A 22,840-nucleotide genomic window follows, 5' to 3' on the forward strand; every position below is an offset into this window, starting at 1 on the left:
ATGGTAACAAATGATAAATGCTTTAGGTGAGCTGATCAGTAGACTTGCCACAGCAAAGAAAAGAATAGTGACCTTAAAGATAGGTTAAAATAGGGGAGCCTGGGTGGCTCAGTCAGTTGAGTGCCTGACTTTGGCTCAGGCCATGATCTCATGGTTTGTGAGTTCCAACCCTACTTTGGGCTCTGTGCTGACAAGCTCAGAGCCTGGAGCCTGCTTCAGATTCTGTGTCTCCCTCTCTCTCTGCGGCTCCCCTATTTATGCTCTCTCCCTCTCTCTCTCAAAAATAAATAAACATTAAAAAAATAAAAAAAAATAGGTTACTATAAATTACCAAACTGAAACATAAGCAGAAAAAAAGAGCAGGAACCCATCCCCACCAAGTACAGAGTATGCAGGATCTCTAGGACAATATAAAAAAATTAACATTGGCATAACCGGAATCCTAAAGAGAAAATGGGGCAAAAGAAATATTTGAAGAAACAGTGACTGAGAATTTCCAAAAATTATGAAATATGTCAAACTATAGATCTAAAAGTCTTGGAAAAGTTGAGCAGGAAAAACAACAACAACAAAAGAAATGAAAAAACCCTATGCTGACACATCATATTCCATCTGCTGAAAATAAAAGACAATGAGAAAATCTTGAAGGCATACAGTGGAAAGAAGAAATATAAAAAAGAAGATATGAATTACAGCAGACTTCTCATCAGGAACTATATATGATAGGAGACAATAGAGTAACATCTTTAATAGAGTGGTGTCTTTAACTATTTGGAGAAAAACCTCTGTCAACTCATAATTTTATACAAATGAAAATATTTTTCAAAATGGAAGTAAAAAAAAAAAGACTTTTATTGCCAATCCAAAACTAAATTCATACTAGAAGACCTGCACTACAAGAATATTAGTTTTTTAGGCAGATAAGAATATTATATTTGATTGAAAGTTGGATATATACACAGAAGTGAAGCACTTCAGAATGGTTAAAGGGTAAATATAAAGGAGTATGTTTTTCTTATTTTATTTGCTCTTAAAATCAGTGATTTTTATTTTTTTATTTTTTCAAGTTTATTTATTTTGAGAGAGAGAGAGAGAATGCATGCAGGCACAGGCAGGGGAGGGGCAGAGAGAGAGGGAGAGAGAGAATCCCAAGTAGGCTCTGCACTGACAGTGTGGGGCTCAATCCCATGAACCATGAGATCATAACCTGAACTGAAATCTAGAGTCAGATGCTTGAGCCACCCAGCACACCAAAATAAGTTATTTAAAAATTAAAAAAAATTTTATTTTGAGAGAGACAGAGAGAGTGTGAGCAGGGGAGGGGCAGAGAGAGAGAGAGAGAGAGAGAGAGGGAGGGAGAGAATGAATCCCGGGCTCCACACAGTCAGTGTACAGAGCCCGACACAGGGCTCGAACTCACAAAACCATCAGATCATGACCTGAATCAACGTTGATCACTTAACTGACTGAGTCATCCAGATGCCCTAATAAGTGATTTTTAAAGCAAAAGTAGTAGCAATACATTCTGGGTTTGTAATATATGTAGAAGTAAATTATATGAAAACATCATAAGAAGTGGGAGGCAGGAATTGGAAGTATACTGTTTTTTGGTTCTTAGACTCTATGAAGTTGCATAAAAGTATTTCAAGGTAGATGATGAATGGAAGATATAATATGTTATATAATATAGTCTCTATTATTATATATACATATATGTATATATGTATATACTAAAATATGTATATATGTATATACTAAAATATTTTAAAAAGAAGTACAAATCTATAGTGAGGTAAAATGGAATAATACAAAATAAACTAATTCAAAATTAGGCAGAGAATGAGGAAAAAGGGAACAAAAACAATGGAACATAAAGAATTGGAAAGGTGTTTGGATTGAATCAAACCAAGGGGCAGGCGCCTGGGTGGTGCAGTCGGTTAAGCGTCTGACTGAATCTCAGCTTAGGTCATGATCTCACAGTTTGTGAGTTTGAGCCCCACATCGGGCTCTATGCTGATGGTGTGGAGGCTGCTTAAGAGTCTGTCTCTCCTGGGGCGCCTGGGTGGCTCAGTCGGTTGGGCGGCCGACTTCGGCTCAGGTCATGATCTTGCGGTCCGTGAGTTCTAGCCCCGCGTCGGGCTCTGTGCTGACAGCTCAGAGCCTGGAGCCTGCTTCGTATTCTGTGTCTCCCTCTCTCTGACCCTCCCTTGTTCATGCTCTGTCTCTCCCTGTCTCAAAAATGAATAAACATTAAAAAAAAAAAAAAAGAGTCTGTCTCTCCTTTTCTCTGCCCCTCCCCAGCTGTACTCCCTCTGTCTCTCAAAATAAATAAATAAACTTAAAAAATTAAAAAAAAGAAGTAAGTCAAACCAATCAATACGTAAATTAAATGTAAATTATCTAAACACTAATTTAAAAATATTCAAATTATATAAAATACCAAGCCCAAATTTATCCTACCTGTAAGGCATTATTTAAATGTGAAGACATACATAGATTAGGAGTAAAATGGAACAAGATATATAATAAATGCACTAATCAATGAAAGCTAGAGCAACTCTATTGATATCAGACAAAGTAGACTTTAGTACAAGGAATATTACCAGAGATAAAGAGGTGACAGATGGATCAATTTGCCAAAAAGACATAATAATCCTAATAGTATTTGCATCTAACAACAAAGTCTTGAAACTACATGAAAAAGAAACACCTAACAGAACTGACTGTCCTTTTTTTTTTTTTTAAACATTTACTTATTTTTGAGAGACAGAGACACAGCACAAGTGGGGGAGGGTCAGAGAGAGAGGGAAACACAGAATCTGAAGTAGGCTCCAGGCTCTGAGCTGTCAGCACAGAGACTGATGCAAGGCTCGAACCCACGAACTTTGAGGTTATGATCTGAACTGAAGTCGATGCTTTAACCCACTGAGCCACCCAGACGCCCCCTGACTGTCCTTCTATTGAAGTTTTCTCAGTCATCTTTTGGTTGGATGAAACTCCTTATGTAGTAGATTTTTCAGAAAGGGTGCTTATGTACATACAGTATTTACTGAGTTACTATATGATCAAAACTTTAGTTTATTAAAGGACAGCTTGGCTAGGAATAATATTCTAGTTTATACTTTCTTAACATTCTTGAAAATGCTGCTACACAGTTGCCTTGCTTTATAGTGTTTTTGGGAATTTGCATGCCACAAGAATTCTTCTGTTTTTGTAAGTTATTTATAATTTTGCCTAGAGTTCCTGAGGATTTCTTTCTTTTAAAAAATTTTTTTTAACATTTATTTATTTTTTGAGACAGAGAGAGGCAGAGCATGAATAGGGGAGGGTCAGAGAGAGAGGGAGCCACAGAATCTGAAACAGGCTCCAGGCACAAAGCCTGACGTAGGGCTCGAACTCACGGACTGCGAGATCATGACCTGAGCCGAAGTCGGACACTCAATTGACTGAGCCACCCAGGTGCCCCCTTTCTTTACCTTTAATGTCTAATAGTTTTATTAGAATACATATCAGGGTTGGTTGTTCTGTGTTAATCTTTCCTGGTACCCAGTGGATCCTTTAAATGTGTGGATTCAGGATTTTTTTTTAAGTTTATTTGTTTATTTTGAAAGAGAGGAGAGAGAGCATGTGAGCAGGGGAGTGGCAGAGAAAGAGGGAGAGAGAGAATCCCAAGCACTGTCAGCATAGAGCCTGCTGTGGGACTCAAACCCACAAACTGTGAGATCATGAGCTGAGCTGCAGTCAAGAGTCAGATGCTTAACCGACTGAGTCACCCAGGTGCCTCAAGATTTAGGTATTTTTAAATTGATGAAATATTTTTTGGATTATAGTTTTAAATATTGGCACTATCCTATTGTTTTGATTTTTTTTAAGGACATCAATTATATTAGGTCTCCTTGGTCTAACTTCTATTTCCACCTCTTTCTTTTCGCCCTTTTAAATGTCATTTTATTTCCTTTGATTGTCTGATTTACCTTCAAGCTGTTTATTATATTTTAATTTGAATATTCTCCCTTTGGTACTTTAATTTTCATTGCTGACACAAGTTTTTTGGCTTTTCTTTTTTCTTGAGTTTAATCAACTCTCATTTCACCCCTTCCTCATTTTAAAAACTTTTTTTTTGTTCTTAGATTTTATATTTCTAATTCAGCATTTTATTTTCATATACTTAAATGTTTGTTATGTCTTTAGCTTTCCTCTCTCAGAGCATAATTGCTCGGTGTTTATAACTTCTCAAAGTTCTCCAGCTGAATTAATTGAAAAACATCTTGAACCTTTTCCTAGCTCACAAATTTTTGGTAAAGTTTTACACTAGAGACAATAAATTCCATGGGGAATGTGGCTCTTGATCACACTGTGAGGCTCAATTTATTTTAAATAGTTTAAGCATCTCAATATTGAAAAACAGTCTTTGGTCTTCTAGTGAGTGTGAGTGGGTTTTCTAAACTAAAAAATAGAACCTAAAACTCATTGGCTAGCTCTTTTCTGTACCTGTTTTTTTTTCTAGTTTATAGTTTCTAAATAGATGATCTAAAGACCGACTATGGGGATGATTCCCTGAATCCTTCCCTTTGTGATTTACCTGCATCACCACAGGCTGTTCATTTTCTAAAAGATCATAGAACCCGTGGAATTTTGTTGTGTGGAAGCAAGATTGGCACTGTTAGTTGGCAATCACAATCACAAAATCAAAGTCACTAGAAGGGAATTCATTGTCATGGAAACAGTGCCTCAGCAACTTGACCAGTCACTAGCTGAGTGACTCAGAAGTCAGTTAAACTCTCTGGCTCTTCGCTGCCTCATCTGTCAACTAAGAAGATGGGATTCCTGGTCTTTAAATTGCCTTTCAGCTCTGAAGTTTCCTCAGTTTCGCCTAATGTCTTAGCTGTGATGAAGTGGCTCAGCCCACTGGGGGCCTTCGATGTGGAGGAAGGAACCTGTGGAACAGTTTTGTTGTGAAGAGAGCTTCCTGTGTTCCAGGGCGCACCGCGTCAGTCTCCTCAGCCCTTTGAGTGACATCCCTTTGAGTGATGGGCTCTTGCAACAGATGGAGAAATTGCTCCTGATTCTAAGGAGGAGAACCTTTATGTTCAAGTCTTTGCTGTAAAACTGAACATTACTCATACAAGGTAGGTAATGCCATACCCAGGAGGATGTCTCAGGTTGACTGAATGTGGAGACTTTGATAGGCTCCAGATCACAGTGTGATGTAGAATGAGTCACTTTTCCTCCCCGAGCCTCAGTTTCTGCCCCTGTATAAAGGAGGGGGGCTGAACAGAATGTGCCCTAAAGTTCTCCTTGACGTTCACATTCTGGGATTCCGTCAAGTACCACTTGGGCTCTAGAGTGAGTTGTGGGAAGGAGGCCCTTGTGATGTGACTTTCAGTTCATTGCAGTAGGTCTTCCAGGCTCTCTATCACTTGTTATTTTGTCCTCGTCATTCAGACTGTATTTGGGAGGATAAAGTTGTACCTAGTTAGGGTCTAGAACATCATTTACCTACCTAGGTTTACATGTAATCCATGGGTTACCTTCTAATCTGTGATCCTAGGGTGAGGGTTTTATCTGGGGAAGTGCTGGAGGAGGTAATTTGTTGCCGACTAGCTGTCTTTCTTTCGGGCAAGGGGAATGAGAAAGCAGAGAGAAATGTAAATAAATACCAGGAAGGGCGAGCTGATAATAGCTACTACTTATTGAGAGCTTCCTGTTTGCCAGGCAGCCCTCTTGCAACAACCATGTCAGATATGAATTGTTACCCTATTCGAAGAAAATAAAAAAATCTGTTCCCAGAGACACATGATGTGATCGAGCTCAGCATCGGCAGCCACCTGCAGTGCTTGTTCCCACAATCCCTACCTGAGACCAGCCCCCGAGGAGAGAGAAGGGCGGCTCAGCAGGTGTTCTCGTTTTGTTTTCTCCAGTCCCTTAGAGGTCCGTGAACCTGGAAATGTTCCCTCCACTAAAAAGGCGGGTCACTTCTGACCTGTGATTCATCACTTCCGTGCCTCACAATGATGCCATGAGCTCATCTGATACAATTGTCTTACATTTCCCTAATGAATTTTTTGTTTGTATTTTAAAATATATATCATGTGGTCCTAAATGGTAATCTTCTCAACGTATAGACTCAGATGTTATATGTACAGGAGTGTGTCAGAGATTTGGTCTCTTAAGTGAGAATTGGGCAATTCATGTCCAAGCAGCACTGCATAAAACAAAGAGCAACTAATGCCTTCTATGGAACATAATTCATGGAAAATAATCTATGAGGTAGAAGTAATAACTTTTAAAAAAAATTTTTAACATTTATTTATTGTTGAGAGACAGAGACAGAGTGTGAGCAGGGAAGGGGCAGAGAGAGGGGGAGACACAGTATCTGAAGCAAGCTCCAGGCTCTGGGATGTCCACACAGAGCCTGATGTGGGCCTCGAACTCATGAACTGTGAGATCAGGACCTGAGCTGAAGTCAGATGCTTAACCGACTGAGCCACCCGGGTGCCCCAGTAATATTTTAATAGCAAAGTTGTGATATGTGTGTCTTTGATCTTGTGCAGTAAAATGTAAATGTCTGTTTCCAAAATAGAAATGATCTACATTATTCACAACTATATATGTTTGATGAAAAAGAGTCACACCTGTATTGTATGAGGTCAAGATAGACTGAAAGGAAAATGTAGACAGCATTAAATAACCTACTCTTTCTTATCAATTCTACCGGTTAATCAACTTACCAATCAAAACTCTACATATATAGTGAGCACCATCTGTAAGGTTGACACTTAGGTGCCGTGTGGGTTTGAGGAGTAATAAACTGAAGACAAAAATAGGCAACATGAAACCACAATAAGCAATAAAAGTCTCTATAAAAATCAAATGTAATAAATTGTATGGTTCTAACTGTAGGTGGTAGAGAATTTCTTCTTCTTCTTTTCCTTCTTCCTTTTTTTTTTTTTTTTTTAAAGTATGCTTCATGCCCAGTGCAGAACCCAGCGTGGGGCTTGATCTCACCACCCTGAGATCAAGACCTGAGCTGAGATTGAGTTGGATGCTTAACTGACTGAACCACCCAGGTGCCTTGAGAATCTCTTCATTTTTAAATTCAACTCCGTGAACATTTACTGAGTACTTACTGTGTATTTAGTTCTGAAGATTCAGACATGAACAAGCTCCGCTTATTAAGGGAGACAGATACTGAAACAGTAATTATGATAAAAATTGGTAAATATTCCAGCAGAAAGATGTAAAAAACAAACAAACAAACAAACAAACACAGAAGTGTTGGCTAGAGGGGAATGTTGAGTGGTTTTGATCTGAGCATTAAAACAAGAATAACCTTGGGGTGCCTGGTTGGCTCAGTCATTGGAGCATGGTTGGGTTGGCCCCAACTCAATGCCAAGTAGAGATTGTAGAGATTACTTAAAAATGAAATCTTAAAAAAAAATAAAACAAGAGTAAACAGTTAGAAAGCTGAGGTGTGCATGCCACACAAAATGTAAACAGCATACGTGCAAAGAGCAAGTTTGGGAGAAAGATGTCTATTTCCGGGAGCAGTGGCAGCAGGGAAACTAGAGAACGGGCTCCAGTTCGTACATGCCATGCAAATACTACTGGACTTAGCCTTGTAGGCAGGGGGACCATTGATAGATTTCAGGTCACTGCATGATGTGTTCAGATTTGCATTTAGAAGTGTAACAACAATAATAAAGATAGCTTATGTTTATTGAGGGCTTGCTATGAACTCGGTGCCACATGCCTCATTGCACTGAACAGACAGATTGCTTAAACTCATTTCCAGAGTCGAGAGCTGAGACGAACGCACAAGTGTGGAAGTGACCGGGGTGGCTTCCTAGGCAGCGGACACTGTAGAGTGGGTGGGACTTGGATCGGGAGGTGGAGGGGCAGGCATGGCGTGTAATGTGAAAAGTAAGATGCTCCTGTGGTGGTTATCAGCTTACCTTCATGAGAAGGTGAGGGGACTATTTAAAATAATTAATTAATTAATTAATTTTTTAAACTTGTTTTATTTTTTATTTTTTTAAATTTACACCCAAATTAGTTAGCATGTAGTGCAACAATGATTTCAGGAGTAGATTCCTTAGTGCCCCTGGCCCATTTAGCCCATCCTTCTCCCACAACCCCTCCAGAAACCCTCAGTTTGTTCTGCATATTTATGAGTCTCTTCTGTTTTGCCCCCCTCCCTGTGTTTGTATTATTTTTGTTTCCCTTCCCTTATGTTCATCTGTTTTGTGAAGGTGAGGGGACTTCTAAGAAGAGCAAGAATATGTATTTAGAGGTGAGTGAAGTTGGCTTAAAAGGGCATGGGGAAATACTTTAGAGCTTCTGAAAGTCAGTGGAGGAGTGGAGGCCTGTATCCAGGCAACAGGGTGGTGTCTGAGTGATCCGAGCACAGGGACTCAGGGAGAATGCTGACTTCAGCATGCAGGCTGGCGGGAGGTGGCGGGAGGTGGGGTGGGGGGGGAAAGACCTGTGACACCTGGAGACGGTCGGTGCATGGAGGATCTGCGGTGATCCTCACATGGGCTCCTATCCTGCCTGAAGACCGAGACTTCAGGAAGATGGAGGAGGAAATTGGTGAAATCAGTGGGTTGTGGAGAGTGTGTAAATGTGGGAAAAGCAGGAGAGGCAGGAGTCAGAGGTGACTGCAAAGATTCAAGTCTGAGGGCTGAGCAGAATGGCGGTGCTGCTGTAAGACCCCCTGAGAAGAGGGGTCTGTCAGAGCGCGCCTGCTGGGAGATACCCACTCCACAGGTCAGAGTCACCAGTTGCAGCTCTAACCCCTGACTAAAGCCGTGCCATGAGGGGCAGGGGAGGAGGGGACATTCCCAAGTCTCACACTCTGCTCAGTGTCCCACATAGCTTCTTCGTCTCTCTTATTCCAGAGATGGTGGCATTGAAATGTTCCCGATAACTTGCAGTTGCCTGCCATGTTCCTGCTATTCACAGGGAAGGCATAATAAATGGATTTGGACAAGTTTTATATCAACCATGGGTTTTGATGTCATTTCTGTAAGGTGCTGGAGTGGCCAACCACTTTCTCATCTGGCTGAGGAGTGGTGGTCCTCTCTCCCTTTCTAGAAAGGCCTGGGTTTCAGCGTTGGCTCAATCATTCACAAGCTGTATTTGGGCAGGCTACTTAACCTCTCTGAGTCACAATTGACTCACCTACCAATTAGCGACCTCAAAGTGGTACAGGAAGAATTAATTGAGGGGACAATGGTTATCACAGTCCAGCACGCAGTAGCTACTGATTAAAGGACAACAGTATCTGCTGCTGTGGCTGTCGGGGTGACAATGACAGTGACAATGGTGAAATCAGGTCACCACATGCTTGAGGTTTCCTCCGGCCACCAGAGGCTGGATTGTTTTTGTTTAAGATTTTTAAAGTTTATTTATTTTGAGAGAGAAAGAGCACACACAGAGGGGAGGAGCAGAGAGGGAGGGAGACAGAGAATCCCAAGCAGGCCCCACCCAGGATGGAGCCCCACAAGGGGCTCGATCTCATGACAGCGAGATCATGACTTGAGCTGATATCCAGAGTCCGTCGCTTAACTGACTGAGCCACCCAGGCTCCCTGAGTCTGTGGGTTGTTTTTGGTGTTTCCTTGTTTCCCTTCCTCTGGAACAGAAAGGGAACCTCCCCTTGCTTCGCCTCTCCTGTTCAGTTGTTCTTCTTCAGTGCCCTTCTTTCATGCCACACAATCCCCTGTTTCTTCTCCAGTGTTAGCCAGGTGACTCACCAAGGATTCTCTCAGTGTATTTTCACCTTCTGTATATCTTCTAGTTTTTACTATGAGAAAGATTAGTGATGAGGGAGGTATTTAATTTATTTCAGTGTGGGAGCCCAAGTGAAAGAAGAAAAAAATAAAAGGAATAAGAAATACTTCAGGGTAGTCTTACTTTTTTTTTTTTTTTTTTAAACTGAGGTATAGCTGACACACAACGTTACATCAGTTTCAGGTGTACAACATAGTGATTTGACACCTTCAACCCAATTTCAAAAGCAGAGAAAATCTTTGAGAGATTCCTCTGCCTCGTGTCATGAACGTGCTGCTGAATCGCATGTAGTTACAAGCTTCCTGAAGGTGAGAGCCATCGTTCGTTCTTCTCTTGTATGTCCCAAATCGCCTGGGCACAGGGTAGGTACTTAATAAAACATTTGGTTAAAGAACTGAATTAAAATAAATCCTCACCTCCTGCTGACAAAAAATACCAATGGTGGGAAAACTGAAAGACAGAAACAAGCAAACTGGTGAATCCCCATATATTACATTCGAACTGTTGTTTGATACTGACCTATATTCTCAACAACTTCCAGATGTCCACTTGGACCCCAGGTATCAAAATTTTCTCGAAATGTTTGTAAAAATTCATGAAGATGTGGGACTGAGCAAAACCATAGGACCTGAGAGAATCCAGAAACTTAGATAATTCGTGTAAGGAAAATATTGAAGATATTCTTTAGAAAGGGAGAACTATGAATGAAATTGGCATTTCTGGGAAGTAAATGGAGGAAACCAGGGATTCACGAGACGTTTACTTGAGAATTTCTCATGCAAAGGCATGATGAGAAATGTTGAGAATGGGAGAATTGTTGGTAATATGGATAGTTATTAATGCTGAAAATGTTGATTATTATTTCCAGTGTGGTATACTTGAAATAACATACCAGTTGGAATAAAATGATCTGGTTCTTGTTCTGGATCCACTTCTTACTGGGAGGCTTCGCTAATTCCCAACCCCTTTGAGCTTTGGTTTTCTCCCTTGCGATAAGGAGATCATGGAGTTTTTTTGCAAGATAGATTGCATAGTGTCTTGTATAGAGTGGACTGTTGGGCAGTGAATGGATAAACGTTTGTGATATTAACAAATAAATAAGTAAAATAAACCAATAAGATAATATGTGCAAAAGGGCTCTATTAACAGGCAAGTGCTAAATAAACATGAAGGATTGTTGTTATGATGTGTTTGTTTTGTCACAGGGCTCTTCTCTGAGATACATTTTCTCCAGATGGAGTCCATGGCCATTACAAATAACGTGACCGAGTTAATTATCGTCGGTCTTTTCCAGGATCCAGAGGTGCAGAGGGCGTGCTTTGTGGTGTTTCTTCCTGTGTACCTGGCCACAGTGGTGGGCAATGGTCTCATTGTTCTGACAGTCAATGTCAGTAAGAGTCTGCGTTCCCCCATGTACTTCTTCCTTAGCTACTTGTCCCTGGTGGAGATCACTTACTCCTCCACTGTTGTCCCTAAATTCATCACAGACTTACTTGCCAAGATTAAAACCATCTCGCTGGAGGGCTGTGTGGCTCAGATATTCTTCTTCCACTTCTTTGGGGTCACTGAGATCCTTTTGCTTGTGGTGATGGCCTATGACCGCTATGTGGCCATCTGCAAGCCTCTTCAGTATATGAACATTATGAGCCGCCAACTGTGTCATGTACTGGTGGCTGGCTCCTGGCTTGGGGGCTTTTTCCACTCCATTATACAGATTCTCATCACTGTCCAGTTACCCTTCTGTGGTCCCAATGTGATTGACCACTACTTCTGTGATCTTCAGCCATTATTCAAGCTTGCCTGCACTGACACCTTTGTGGAGGGGGTTATTGTGTTGGCCAACAGTGGCTTAATTGCTCTGTGTTCCTTCCTCATTTTGGTGTCCTCCTATATTATCATCCTTGTCAACCCGAGGAACCATTCTGCAGAGGGGAGGCGCAAAGCCCTCTCTACCTGTGCCTCTCACATCACAGTGGTCCTCTTGTTCTTTGGACCTGCTATCTTCCTCTACATGCGACCCTCCTCCACCTTCACTGAGGACAAACTGGTGGCCGTGTTCTACACAGTTGTCACCCCCATGCTGAACCCCATCATCTACACACTCAGAAATGCAGAGGTGAAAATTGCCATGAGGAGGTTGTGGGGCAAAAAGAACTTAGGGATGGAATAAAAATGGGAAAGTGATAAAGAAAAACATCTAATTATTCTTTGTTTTTGAAATGAATTTTGATTTCAGTGGGACATTCAGGAATGGCAAAAACAAATGTAAGGACTTAATGTTACTGTTGCTGTGATTCTCCTTAATAACCAAACACTTGCTTGTATCTTGGTATAATGTTCCAAGGGAAGAGATCAGATTGCCTCTATGATATCCAAGAATATCATGAGGTTGGGTAACATTGAGACTCAAACTAAATGGCAAATGCAAAGGAGAATATTTTGACAGATGTTTTGTAAGTTAAAGTACTTCTATGACATACTTCCTCTCTCCTTCCCTCCCTTCTTCCCTCCCTCCCTTCCTCCCTCCCTTCCTTCTCCTTTCTGTGTTCAGTCTCCTAATGACAACAGCTTATATTTCATTAAGAAGGAGAACCAAACAGAGGAATTATCATGGGATATTTGAGGAGAGTGCCAATATGATCTTCTCTTCCACTGTGGAGAAATGTATCTTTGAAAATTGTGTCTGGGGGCACCTGGGTGGCTCAGTCGGTTAAGTGCCTGACTTCGGTCCAGATCATGGTCTTGAATTTTGTGGGTTGGAGCCCCATGTGGGGCTCTGTGCTGACAGCTCCGAGCCTGGAGCCTGCTTTGGGTTCTGTGTCTCCCTCTCTCTCTGTCCCTCCCCTGCTCACGCTCTGTCTCTCAAAAATAAATAAACATTAAAAAAAAAGAAAATTGTGTCCATGAATTTTTCTATTTTCTGATTGGTTCTTGGTGTCTTGTACCATGGACTGTCTGATTACAAGTACTGAAAAAGTCCCTGGGGCCATTTCGATTCTTGTGACATGTTGGTACAAAAGGTAGGTCTTCAGTCTCCACAGGCCTTTTCACAATGTCCAGTATCCATAAGTTAAAAAAAATATATCAAAAGGGCATAGGTTCTAGATAGCAATAGGGAAAGATCAAGTCAAACATTTTAAGGAAAAGATCACTTTTAGCCTTATCCAAATGTAAATACAGAATGTAGGAAATTTTTTATTTTTTATTTTTTAAAATTTATTTTTATTTAATATATATGTATTTTTTAGAGAGGAAATGTGAGCATGGTGGGGGCAGAGGAAGAGGGGGAGAGAGAATCCCAAGCAGGCTCCACGCCCTCAAGACTGTGAGATCATGACCTAAGCCAAAATCAAGAGTTGAATGGTTAACTGACTGAGCCACCCAGGCACCCCCAGAATGTAGAAAATTCTTATTAGGCCTAACTTGAAGAATTAAAGGAAGGGAAATACTACCCATGCATGTTTCTACTCCAGACTTCTGTCCTTTATTCTAGGTGACCATGCCAAGTCCGTTTCTTATGCCTATTAGTGTTTCTTGGTGAAGTAGGATGAGACAGTCTATGTCTCTGTTATTGTGATCCTGCTGTGACTGGCCGTGACTCCTCTGGTCTCCAGCTATTATCCAGGCTTGCCTGCACTGACACTTTTGTGGAGAGGGTTATTGTATTGGCCAACAGTAGCTTCATTGTCATGTACTCCTTCCTCATTTTGGTGACCTCGTAGATTCTTTCACCTCTCCAAACTCCACCTCACCCAACCGACTCATATCATTGTGGACAATTTAGAGGTTATAATAAAATTTGCCCCTTTGGCTTTGGAATTACAAAGACTGGCTTTGCATTTGTGCTCTGTCCTTCCACCTCTCCTTGAGGATCAGATGAAGTAATTCAGGCAGTTTCCTTGCAGAGGGATGAAGCATTGCAGGTGTGCTCTGGGCCTTAGAGGCTTCTCTCTTTCTCCTTAGGTGCTGACTGAACATGTAGGTGAATAGTGGTTTTCAAGGCAGCAGGAAATCTTCCCCACTTCTCCAGTAATCATGGTCATAGATGACCATCACTAAACCCTGAGAAAATACTTCTGCCCAGAATAACTTTACCAGCCTTTTCTATATGGCAAAATCGTATACATCCTTTTATGCTGTGGGTTAAAGTCATCTCACTTATGAGGCCTTCTCTGACTTCCCTCCTCCTTGAGTTGGATTTATGTCTCCTGTCCAAGGTTATATTTATCATTGCCCTTATTCTGATTGTAATTATTTTATACATGTTTCTTTCAAGGGCAAGACTGTTCACCCTTCTTTGTGGCTGGGTGAATGCATGTAGCTGGTGCTTGTTGAATTAACCCTTGATGCCCATGTACTGTCCTTTGTATATCAATTCTCACTGATTCTTTCTGAACACTTTCATGGTGAAGAGCACATCTCTGCCTGTTAAAATTTTAAGGGCTCAGGCTCTGAAATTCAGTAGGATGTTTCAGTTGCCTCTCAGCCACAACCCAAGATCTAACTACTTCATTTCTCTAAACATGTGTTTTTGCATAATTAAAATAAGATTAATAATAGCATGCACTTCATAAGATTATTCTGAATATTAAATACAATAACATACATAAAGCTTTTAGAAAATAACAGGGTATAGAGTTGTACCATGGACCCAATAAATATTAGCCATCATCGTTGTTATTGTTGCTGTTGGTAATTACATGTCTGTCCACATGTAGGTCTTCTTTTCGTCCTTTTGAGCTACTCAGAATAGGCCTCGATTGCATACCAAAAAGTTTAAAGGCAATTCAGTTCTTTGGTTTTGAGACTTCTTTGGGCTAAACATTCTCTGTCACTTAATTGCTTTGAAAGCCTAGCACAGTACCTGGCACATTGTAGGTGCTCAATAAATGTTTGTTAAATAGATGTTGACTGTATTGTAGGTCAACTAACTATATTTCAATTAAAAAAAAAAGGAATAGACCATATCGTAGCCTCCCCATTGTCTTTTATGCTGAATGTGCTTGTACTTTGTTAATGTATATTTTAAAGCATACAGTCTGGAACTGAACTTGTATTGCAGAGGTTGGGGTGTTAGGATGCAGGCTGTGATAGGAGCCACTTACTCAATGTGCATGTTTGGGTTCTTCACTGAGAGCTTTGAAAAAGGACATCATCAACAAACTCTGAGTCATTGAATACTGCAGGGGCAGAAAACATCTATAGTAACTGAATTGTCAAAATTCTCAAGGATTCCCTTACCCTAGTGAGGCTTGAGACTTGGTGGGTCTATTGAGAGTTAATTACTCGCTTTGTTCTGGTCTCACTGGAAAAACACAGGAATTAAAGGAATACATTTTTTCCCCATTGTTTAAGAGCCAGAGAATGTTGTGAAATGTTAAAAACAACTTCTCAGTTCACAGAAGTGTCAGTCTAATTATGCCACTTAGCACTGGAGACCATGTAGTTAGTTCTCAATGGTTGATTCTGAGCATTGAAACATGTATTTTTCAGAGAATAAATATAAAATCATCTCATTAAAGAAAAATTAGAAAAAAAAAACGGGGGCTTCTGGGAAGATGGCGGGGTAGGAGGATGCTGAGCTCACCACATCCTGCGGCTCACTTAGATTCCACCCACACCTGCCTAAATAACCCAGAAAATCGCCAGAAGACTAGCAGAACGGATTCTCCGGAGCCAAGCGTAGAGGAGAGGTCCACGGAAGAGGGGCCCCTCCCGAAGCGGATCTCTGAAGGAAAAGCGAGCTGAGCCTGCCCCTCCCACCCCTGTGCACCTTGCCGATCCACCCCAGCTAATATGCCAGATCCCCAGCACCACAAGCCTGGCAGTGTGCAAGTAGCCCAGATGGGCCACGCCACCCCACGGTGAATCCCACCCCTAGGAGTGGGAAAGAGAAGGCACACACCAGTCTGACTGTGGCCCCAGCGGCGGGCTGGGGGCAGACATCAGGTCTGACTGCGGCCCCGCTCACCAACACAAGTTATTCAAGACAGCACAGGGGAAGTGCCGCACCACTCCAGGGACTATCCAAAATGACGAAACGGAAGAATTTCCCTCAAAAAAACGTCCAGGAAATAATGACAGCTAACGAACTGACCAAAAACGATTTAAACAATATAACAGAAAGTGAATTTAGAATAATAGTCATGAAATTAATCGCTGGGCTTGAAAACAGTATAAAGGACAGCATAAAATCTATTGCTACAGAGATCAAGGGACTCAGGAACAGCCAGGAGGAGCTAAAAAATGCTATTAATGAGCTGCAAAATAAAATGGAGACAACCACGGCTTGCACTGAAGAGGCAGAGGAGAGAATAGGTGAACTAGAAGATAAAATTATGGAAAAAGAAGCTGAGAAAAAAGATAAAAAAATCCAGGAGTATGAGGGGAAAATTAGAGAACTAAGTGATGCACTAAAGAGAAATAATCTATGCATAATTGGTATTCCAGAGGAGGAAGAGAGAGGGAAAGGTGCTGAAGGTGTACTTGAAGAAATAATAGCTGAGAATTTCCCTGATCTGGGGAAGGAAAAAGGCATTGAAATCCAAGAGGCACAGAGAATTCCCTTCAGACGTAACTTGAATCGCTCTTCTGCATGACATATCATAGTGAAACTGGCAAAATACAAGGATACAGAGAAAATTCTGAAAGCAGCTAGGGATAAACGTGCTCTAACATATAAAGGGAGACCTATAAGACTCGTGACCGATCTCTCTACTGAAACTTGGCAGGCCAGAAAGGAATGGCAGGAGATCTTCAATGTGATGAACAGAAAAAAATATGCAGCCAAGAATCCTTTGTCCAGCAAGTCTGTCATTTAGAATAGAAGGAGAGATAAAGGTCTTCCCAAACAAACAAAAACTAAAGGAATTTGTCACCACTAAACCAGCCCTACAAGAGATCCTAAGGGGGATCCTGTGAGACAAAGTACCAGAGACATCGCTACAAGCATGAAACCTATGGACATCACAATGACTATAAACCCATATCTTTCAATAATAACACTGAATGTAAATGGACTAAATGCGCCAACCAAAAGACCTAGGATATCAGAATGGATAAAAAAACAAGACCCATCTATTTGCTGTCTACAAGAGACTCATTTTGACCTGAGGACACTTTCAGATGTAAAGTGAGGGGATGGAGAACTATTTGTCATGCCACTGGAAGTCAAAAGAAAAATTAGTGTCACGAGCTTCTCTGTATATAGAATTTTGAAGTCTTTCCTCATTTATTATTTAATCTTTTTAGGTATAGGTTTGTATGTAGCAGAAAAAAATGTCAATGAAACGGAAGTACAAAAGTACAGGGGGTGAAAGTCCAGTATGGCTGTGGAAGCCTGACATATTATCAGAATTCCAGACTGTGCTGTCTTCAGCACCCAGCTTCAACCTCAAGACCTCAAAGGGCTGCTAGAGCTCTATACCACTGCTGTCCAGGCAGACTTTATGCCACACCGGAGATGTTCTGTGCCTGTGCTGAACAAATTGGGAGTGGCTGTTGAGCAGTGAAATGGGCTAGTGAGACCAAGGGACTAAAATTTAAAAATTTTTAAGTTTTAATACTTAGTTTAATTAATAACTATAGTTTATAACTAAACTATAGTTTAATTAATACTTAATAGTTTAATTTAAAAAACTACATGTGGCTAATGGATGCCTATTGGACAATGCCACTCTTAGCATTTCCTCTATATCCCAGGAAGCAGGAAACGGGAAAAAGGAAAGATAAGCTAATCACTTTCTAATTTAGAAGATTATCCAAAAGTGCCACATGATGATATTGCTCTCATCTTATCTGATTGAAATTAATCACATGGTTATCCTTAATTGCAAGGGAGACCAGAAACTGTAATCTTTTATTCTAGGTGGAATTATGTTTAGCTAAGATCAGGGTTCTGTTCTGTTTCTAAGGAGATGAGTTTGGAAACAGCCCATGGGCCCATTAACTAGTGAATAGATAAGGAAGATGTGTTCTGTATATACAATGGAATATTACTCACCCATAAGAAAGAATGAAATCTTGCCATTTGCAACAACATGGATGGAGCTAGAAAGTATTACACTAAGCAAAATAAGTCAATCAGAGGAAGACAGATACCATATCATTTCACTCATATGCAGAATTTAAGAAACAAAACAAATGAGCAAAGGGGGAAAAAAAAGAGAGAAGCAAACCAAGGAACAGACTCTACTATTAAGAACAATCTGATGGTTACCAGAATGGAGGGGGGCGGGGGATGGGTTAAATCGGTGATGGGGATTAAAGAGTGCACTCGTGATGGGAACCAGCTATTGTATGGAAGTGTTGAATCACTACATTGTACGTAATACTACACTGTATGTTAACTAACCAGAAATTAAAGACTTAAAGAGAAAGGGGAGAATGGATGTAATAGCGTATTCTCAGGCAGTATATTACATACCAATTTCCTGAGCAATTAAAAGTTTTCACAAAAGTTGTTTATAATGGCTTGATAATATCAACAGTCTGATTGTACCATAGTTTACTTAATCATTCACCTATTTCAGGCCTATTAGGTTTACTTAATAACTTATTCAGTAAGATTTAATGAGCATGTACTATGTGCTGTGCATTGTTCTAAGTGTGAGGGATATACAGCGATATATCAGATGGAGATATTTCTGCCTACATGGAGGTGAACATTCTGTTTTCTGGGGGTGCCTGGGTGGCTCAGTTGGTTAAGTGTCTTACTCTTGATTTCTGCTCAGGTCATGATCCCACGGTTTGTGGGATCGAGCCCTGTATTGGGCTCTGTGTTGACAGTGTGGAACTTGCTCGGGATTCTCTCTCTCCCCCTTTCTCTCTGCCCCTCCCCCCTCTCAAAATAAATAAACGAACATTAAAAAAACATTCTGTTTTCTGAAACTGCTGTGGTCTGGATCAGCATTGCCAATAGAATTTTCTGTGATGATGGAAGTATTCTATATCTCTGCTGATATATGGTAGTCCCTAGCCATGTGGGTAATTAGTATTTGAGTATGCATAACATCCTGAAGAATTGAATTTTTAATTCTATTTAATTTTAACTGGCTTAAATTTAAATAGCTCCATGTTGCTGGTGGCTACCACATTGGATGTCACGGGTCCACACACTTCTGCTGCAAACTTGTGGCTATTTCTCCAGATCAGGGGCAAGATTGCTCCTGGGCCCCAGGACCCTGACAGATCTGTGGATGACTATTTTTAGGTCTTAACTCTCGGGAGCCAGCTCTTTTGACTGTATTGCAGTTACAGTTGTTTTCATACATTTATTTTTTAACTTTTAAACTGGACTTGTAATTGATTTATGTGCCACAATTATAATATTAGAGAATCTGACTTGGACTATATTTATCTTTACCAATGAATTTTACGCAGTCATATGTTTTTATTATGTTAATTAGCATCTTTACATTTTAGCTTGTAGAATTCTCTTTAGCATTTCTTGTGAGGCATCTCTAGTAGTGATGAACTCCCTCAATTCTTCTCATTTGGGAAAGTCTTTCTCTGCTTTGTTTGTGAAGGGCACATTTGCTGGGGTTAGTATTCTTGGTTGACCGTTTTGTTCTTTCAACATTGGGAACATATCATCTAATAGCTCCTGGTCAGATGTGTCTTCAGGCTGTGCTCTCCAGTTGGAGGGTGGCACTGACCGTGCTTGTGTTTGGGTTGGGCCTCAGGCTGCCTCCTGAAACTGGGTGGGGCTAGAGACTATGCTCCATGGTCACGTGAGGTTGCTGGTTGGCTGGGGCTGCAGGCTATGATCTGTGATTGGGCTGGATCCCTGCCTGGCCAAGGACACAGGCTGTGTTTAGCAGTCAGGTAGGCCTTTTTGCTGGACTCTTCTGCTAGGTGGGGTTGTAGGCTGGGGCTCTATGGTTGGGCAATGCTGTAGGCTGGGCTCTGAGGCTGCTCAGGGTTACTGTTCAGGTTCCTTGGTTGTGCAGGGCCAGAAACTACACTCAACAACTGGACAGGGCTTCTGGCGTGGCTCCCCGCCTGGGCAGGCCATAGGATGTGCTCATGGCTGCCAGATATCTATGCTCATGCTTCCCAGAGGGATGGGACTGGAGGTTATACTCAGTAGTTGGGCAGGACTATGAATTTGCTCCTTTTCTCTGTTGAGCTAAAGTATCTTATGGTTCTCCTCGCTGTCTGTTTTTATCTTATTTTATTTTTCCTTCCCTTCCCCTTTGTTCATCTGTTTTGTTTCTCAGATTCCACACGTGTGAAGTCATATGGTATTTGTCTCTGAGTGAGTTATTTGGCTTAACATAATACACTCTAGTTCCATCCATGTCATTGAAAATGGCAAGATTTCATTCTTTTTGATGGCTGAGTAATATTCTGTATATGTGTGTGTGTGTGTGTGTGTGTGTGTGTGTGTGTGTGTGTGTGTCTCCCCCACATAATCTTTATTTATTCGTCATTTGGACATTTGGGCTCTTTCCATAATTTGGCTATTGTTGCTCATGCTGCTATAAACACTGGGGTACATGTACCCCTTCAAATCAGTACTTTTGTATCCTTTGGATAAATATCTAGTGGTGCAATTGATGAGTCATAGGGTAGTTGTATTTTTAACTTTTTGAGGAACCTCCATACTGTTTTCCAGAGTGGCTGCACCAGTTTGCATTCCCATCAATAGTATAAGAGGTTCCCCTTTCTCTGCATCCTTGCTAGCATCTGTTGTTTCTTGAGTTGTTAATTTTAGCTATTCTAACAGGTGTAAGGTGGTATTTCATCATGGTTTTGATTTATATTACCCTGATGATGAATGATGTTGAGCGTTTTTTCAGGTGTCTTTTAGCCATTTGTATGTCTTCTTTGGAGAAATTTCTGTTCATGTTTTCTGCCCATTTCTTAACTGGATTATTTATTTTTTGGGTATTGAGTTTGATAAGTTCTTTATAGGTTTGGATACTAACCCCTTATCTGATATATCATTTGCAAATATCTTCTCCCATTCCATAGGTTGCCTTTTATTTATTTATTAATTAATTTATTTATTGTTTCTAATGTTTATTTATTTATTTTGAGAGAGAGATAGAATGCATGTGAATGGGGGGGCAGAGAGAGGGAGAGGGAGAGGGAGAGGGAGGGGGGAGAGAGAGAGAGAGAGAGAGAGAGAGAGAGAGAGAGAGAGAGAGAGAATCCTAAGAAGGCTCTGTGCTATTGGTACAGAGCTCAACCCCATGAACCATGAGATCATGAACTGAGCCTAAATCAAGAGTCAGACACATAACCAACTGAGCCACCCAGGTGGCCCCTGTAGGTTGCCTTTTAGATTTATTGATTGTTTCCTTCCCTGTGCAGAAGCTTTTTATCTGAGTGAAGTCCTAATAGTTCATTTTTGCTTTTGTTTCCCTTGCCTGTGGGGACATGTCTAGTAAGAAGTTGCTACGGCCAAGGTCAAAGAGTTGCTGCCTGTGTTCTCATCTAGGAGTTTGATGGTTTCCTCTCTCACATTTAGGTTTTTCATCCATTTTGAATTTGTTTTTGTGTGTGATGTAAGAAAAGAAAGTGGTCCAGTTTCATTCTTCTGCATGTCGCTATCCTGTTTTTCCAACAGCATTTGTTGAAAAGACTGTCGTTTTTTCCATTGAATATTCTTTCCTGCTTTGTCAAAGATGAATTGACCATATAGTTGTGGGTCCATTTCTGGGTTCTCTATTCTGTTCCACTGATCTGCGCCTCTGTTTTTGTGCCAGTACCATACTGTCTTGATGATTACAGCTTTGTAATACAGCTTGAAGTCCTGAATTATGATGTCTCCTGCTTTGCTTTTCTTTTTCAACATTACTTTGGCTATTCAAGGTCTTTTCTGGTTCCATACACACTTTAGAATTGTTTGTTCCAGTTCTGTGAAAGTGCTGGTGTTATTTTGATAGGGAGTGTATTGAACGTGTAGATTACTTTGGGTAGTATAGACATTTTAAATGTTTGTTCTTCCAACCCATGAGCATGGAATATTTTTCTACTTCTTTGTGTCCTCTTCAGTTTCTTTCACAAGTGTTCAGTAGTTTTCAGAGTCCAGATTTTTCTTATGTCTTTGGTTAGTTTTATTCCCAGGTATCTTATGGTTTTTGTTGCAATTGTAAATGGGATTGATTCCTTGATATCTCTCTCTGCTGCTTCATTATTAGTGTATATAAATTCAACAGATTTCTGTATATTGATTTTATACCCTATTGCATTGCTGAATTCATGTATAAGTTCTAGCAATGTTTTGGTGGAGTCTTTTGGATTTTCTACATAGAGTATCATGTTTGTGGAGAGTGAAAGTTTGACTTCTTCCTTGCAGATTTGGAAGCCTTTTCTTTCTTTTTGTTCTCAGATTGCTGAGGCTAGGACTTCCAGTACTATGTTGAACAATAGCGGTGAGAGTGGACCTCCTTGTTGTGTTTCTGATCTCAGGGGGAAAGCTCTCTATTTTTCCCCACTGAGGATGATCTTAGCTGTGGGTGTTTCATGTATGGCCTTTATGATGTTGAGGTATGTTCCTTCTATCCCTACTTTCTTGAGGGTTTTTACCAAAAAAGGATTCTATATTTTGTCAAATGCTTTTTCTGAATCTATTGAGAGGATCATATGGTTCTTATCCTTTCTTATATTAATGTGGTGTATCTTGTTGATTGATTTGTTTATATTGAATCATGCTTGCAGCCCAGGAATAAATCCCACTTGATCGTGGTGAATAATTCTCTTAATGTACTGTTGGATTCTATATGTTAATGTCTTATTGAGAATTTTTGCATCCATATTCCCCGGGGATATTGGTCTGTAATTTTCCTTTTTAGTGTGATCTTGGTCTGGTTTTGGAATCAAGATAATTCTGGCCTCATAGAATGGACTTGGAAATTTTCCTTCCATTTCTCTCTTTTTTTTTGAACACTTTCTGAAGAATAGGTATTAACTCTGATTTAAATGTCTGGTATAATTCCCCTGGGAAGCCACTTAGCCCTGGACACTTGTTCATTGGGAGATTTTTGAACGCAGATTCAATTTCTTTGCTGGTTATGGTTCTATTCAAATTTTCTATT

The 22,840-nt window shown here is 40.6% G+C and overlaps 2 protein-coding genes across 5 annotated transcripts in view; both read left to right on the forward strand.

Annotated features, from left to right (window-relative positions):
• LOC102970127 (olfactory receptor 4B1-like) overlaps positions 1-22,840 on the forward strand; it is a 53,282-nt gene that overhangs the window by 20,828 nt on the left and 9,614 nt on the right. Inside the window, exon 1 of one of the 4 annotated variants that reach the window (XM_042959654.1) lies at positions 9,989-10,102. The exons of the other annotated variants lie outside the window; for them this stretch is intronic. The gene's annotated coding sequence lies outside the window, so the exon portion shown is untranslated. Of the gene's footprint in view, positions 1-9,988; positions 10,103-22,840 lie in introns of those variants that run through there. 4 annotated transcript variants of the gene reach the window in all.
• On the forward strand, positions 10,678-12,570 carry LOC102969845 (olfactory receptor 4B1). The gene has a single exon (XM_007082172.2). The coding sequence runs from the start codon at positions 11,029-11,031 to the stop codon at positions 11,962-11,964; it is 936 nt and encodes a 311-aa protein (XP_007082234.2). The 5' UTR covers positions 10,678-11,028; the 3' UTR covers positions 11,965-12,570.

Source organism: Panthera tigris, chromosome D1 (genome assembly GCF_018350195.1).
Source record: "Panthera tigris isolate Pti1 chromosome D1, P.tigris_Pti1_mat1.1, whole genome shotgun sequence".
NCBI lineage: Eukaryota > Metazoa > Chordata > Mammalia > Carnivora > Felidae > Panthera > Panthera tigris.

What these genes read in the sequence shown, in the direction of transcription:
- LOC102969845 (XM_007082172.2), top strand. Translation starts at nt 11,029, where the DNA reads ATGGAGTCCATGGCCATTACAAATAACGTGACCGAGTTAATTATCGTC.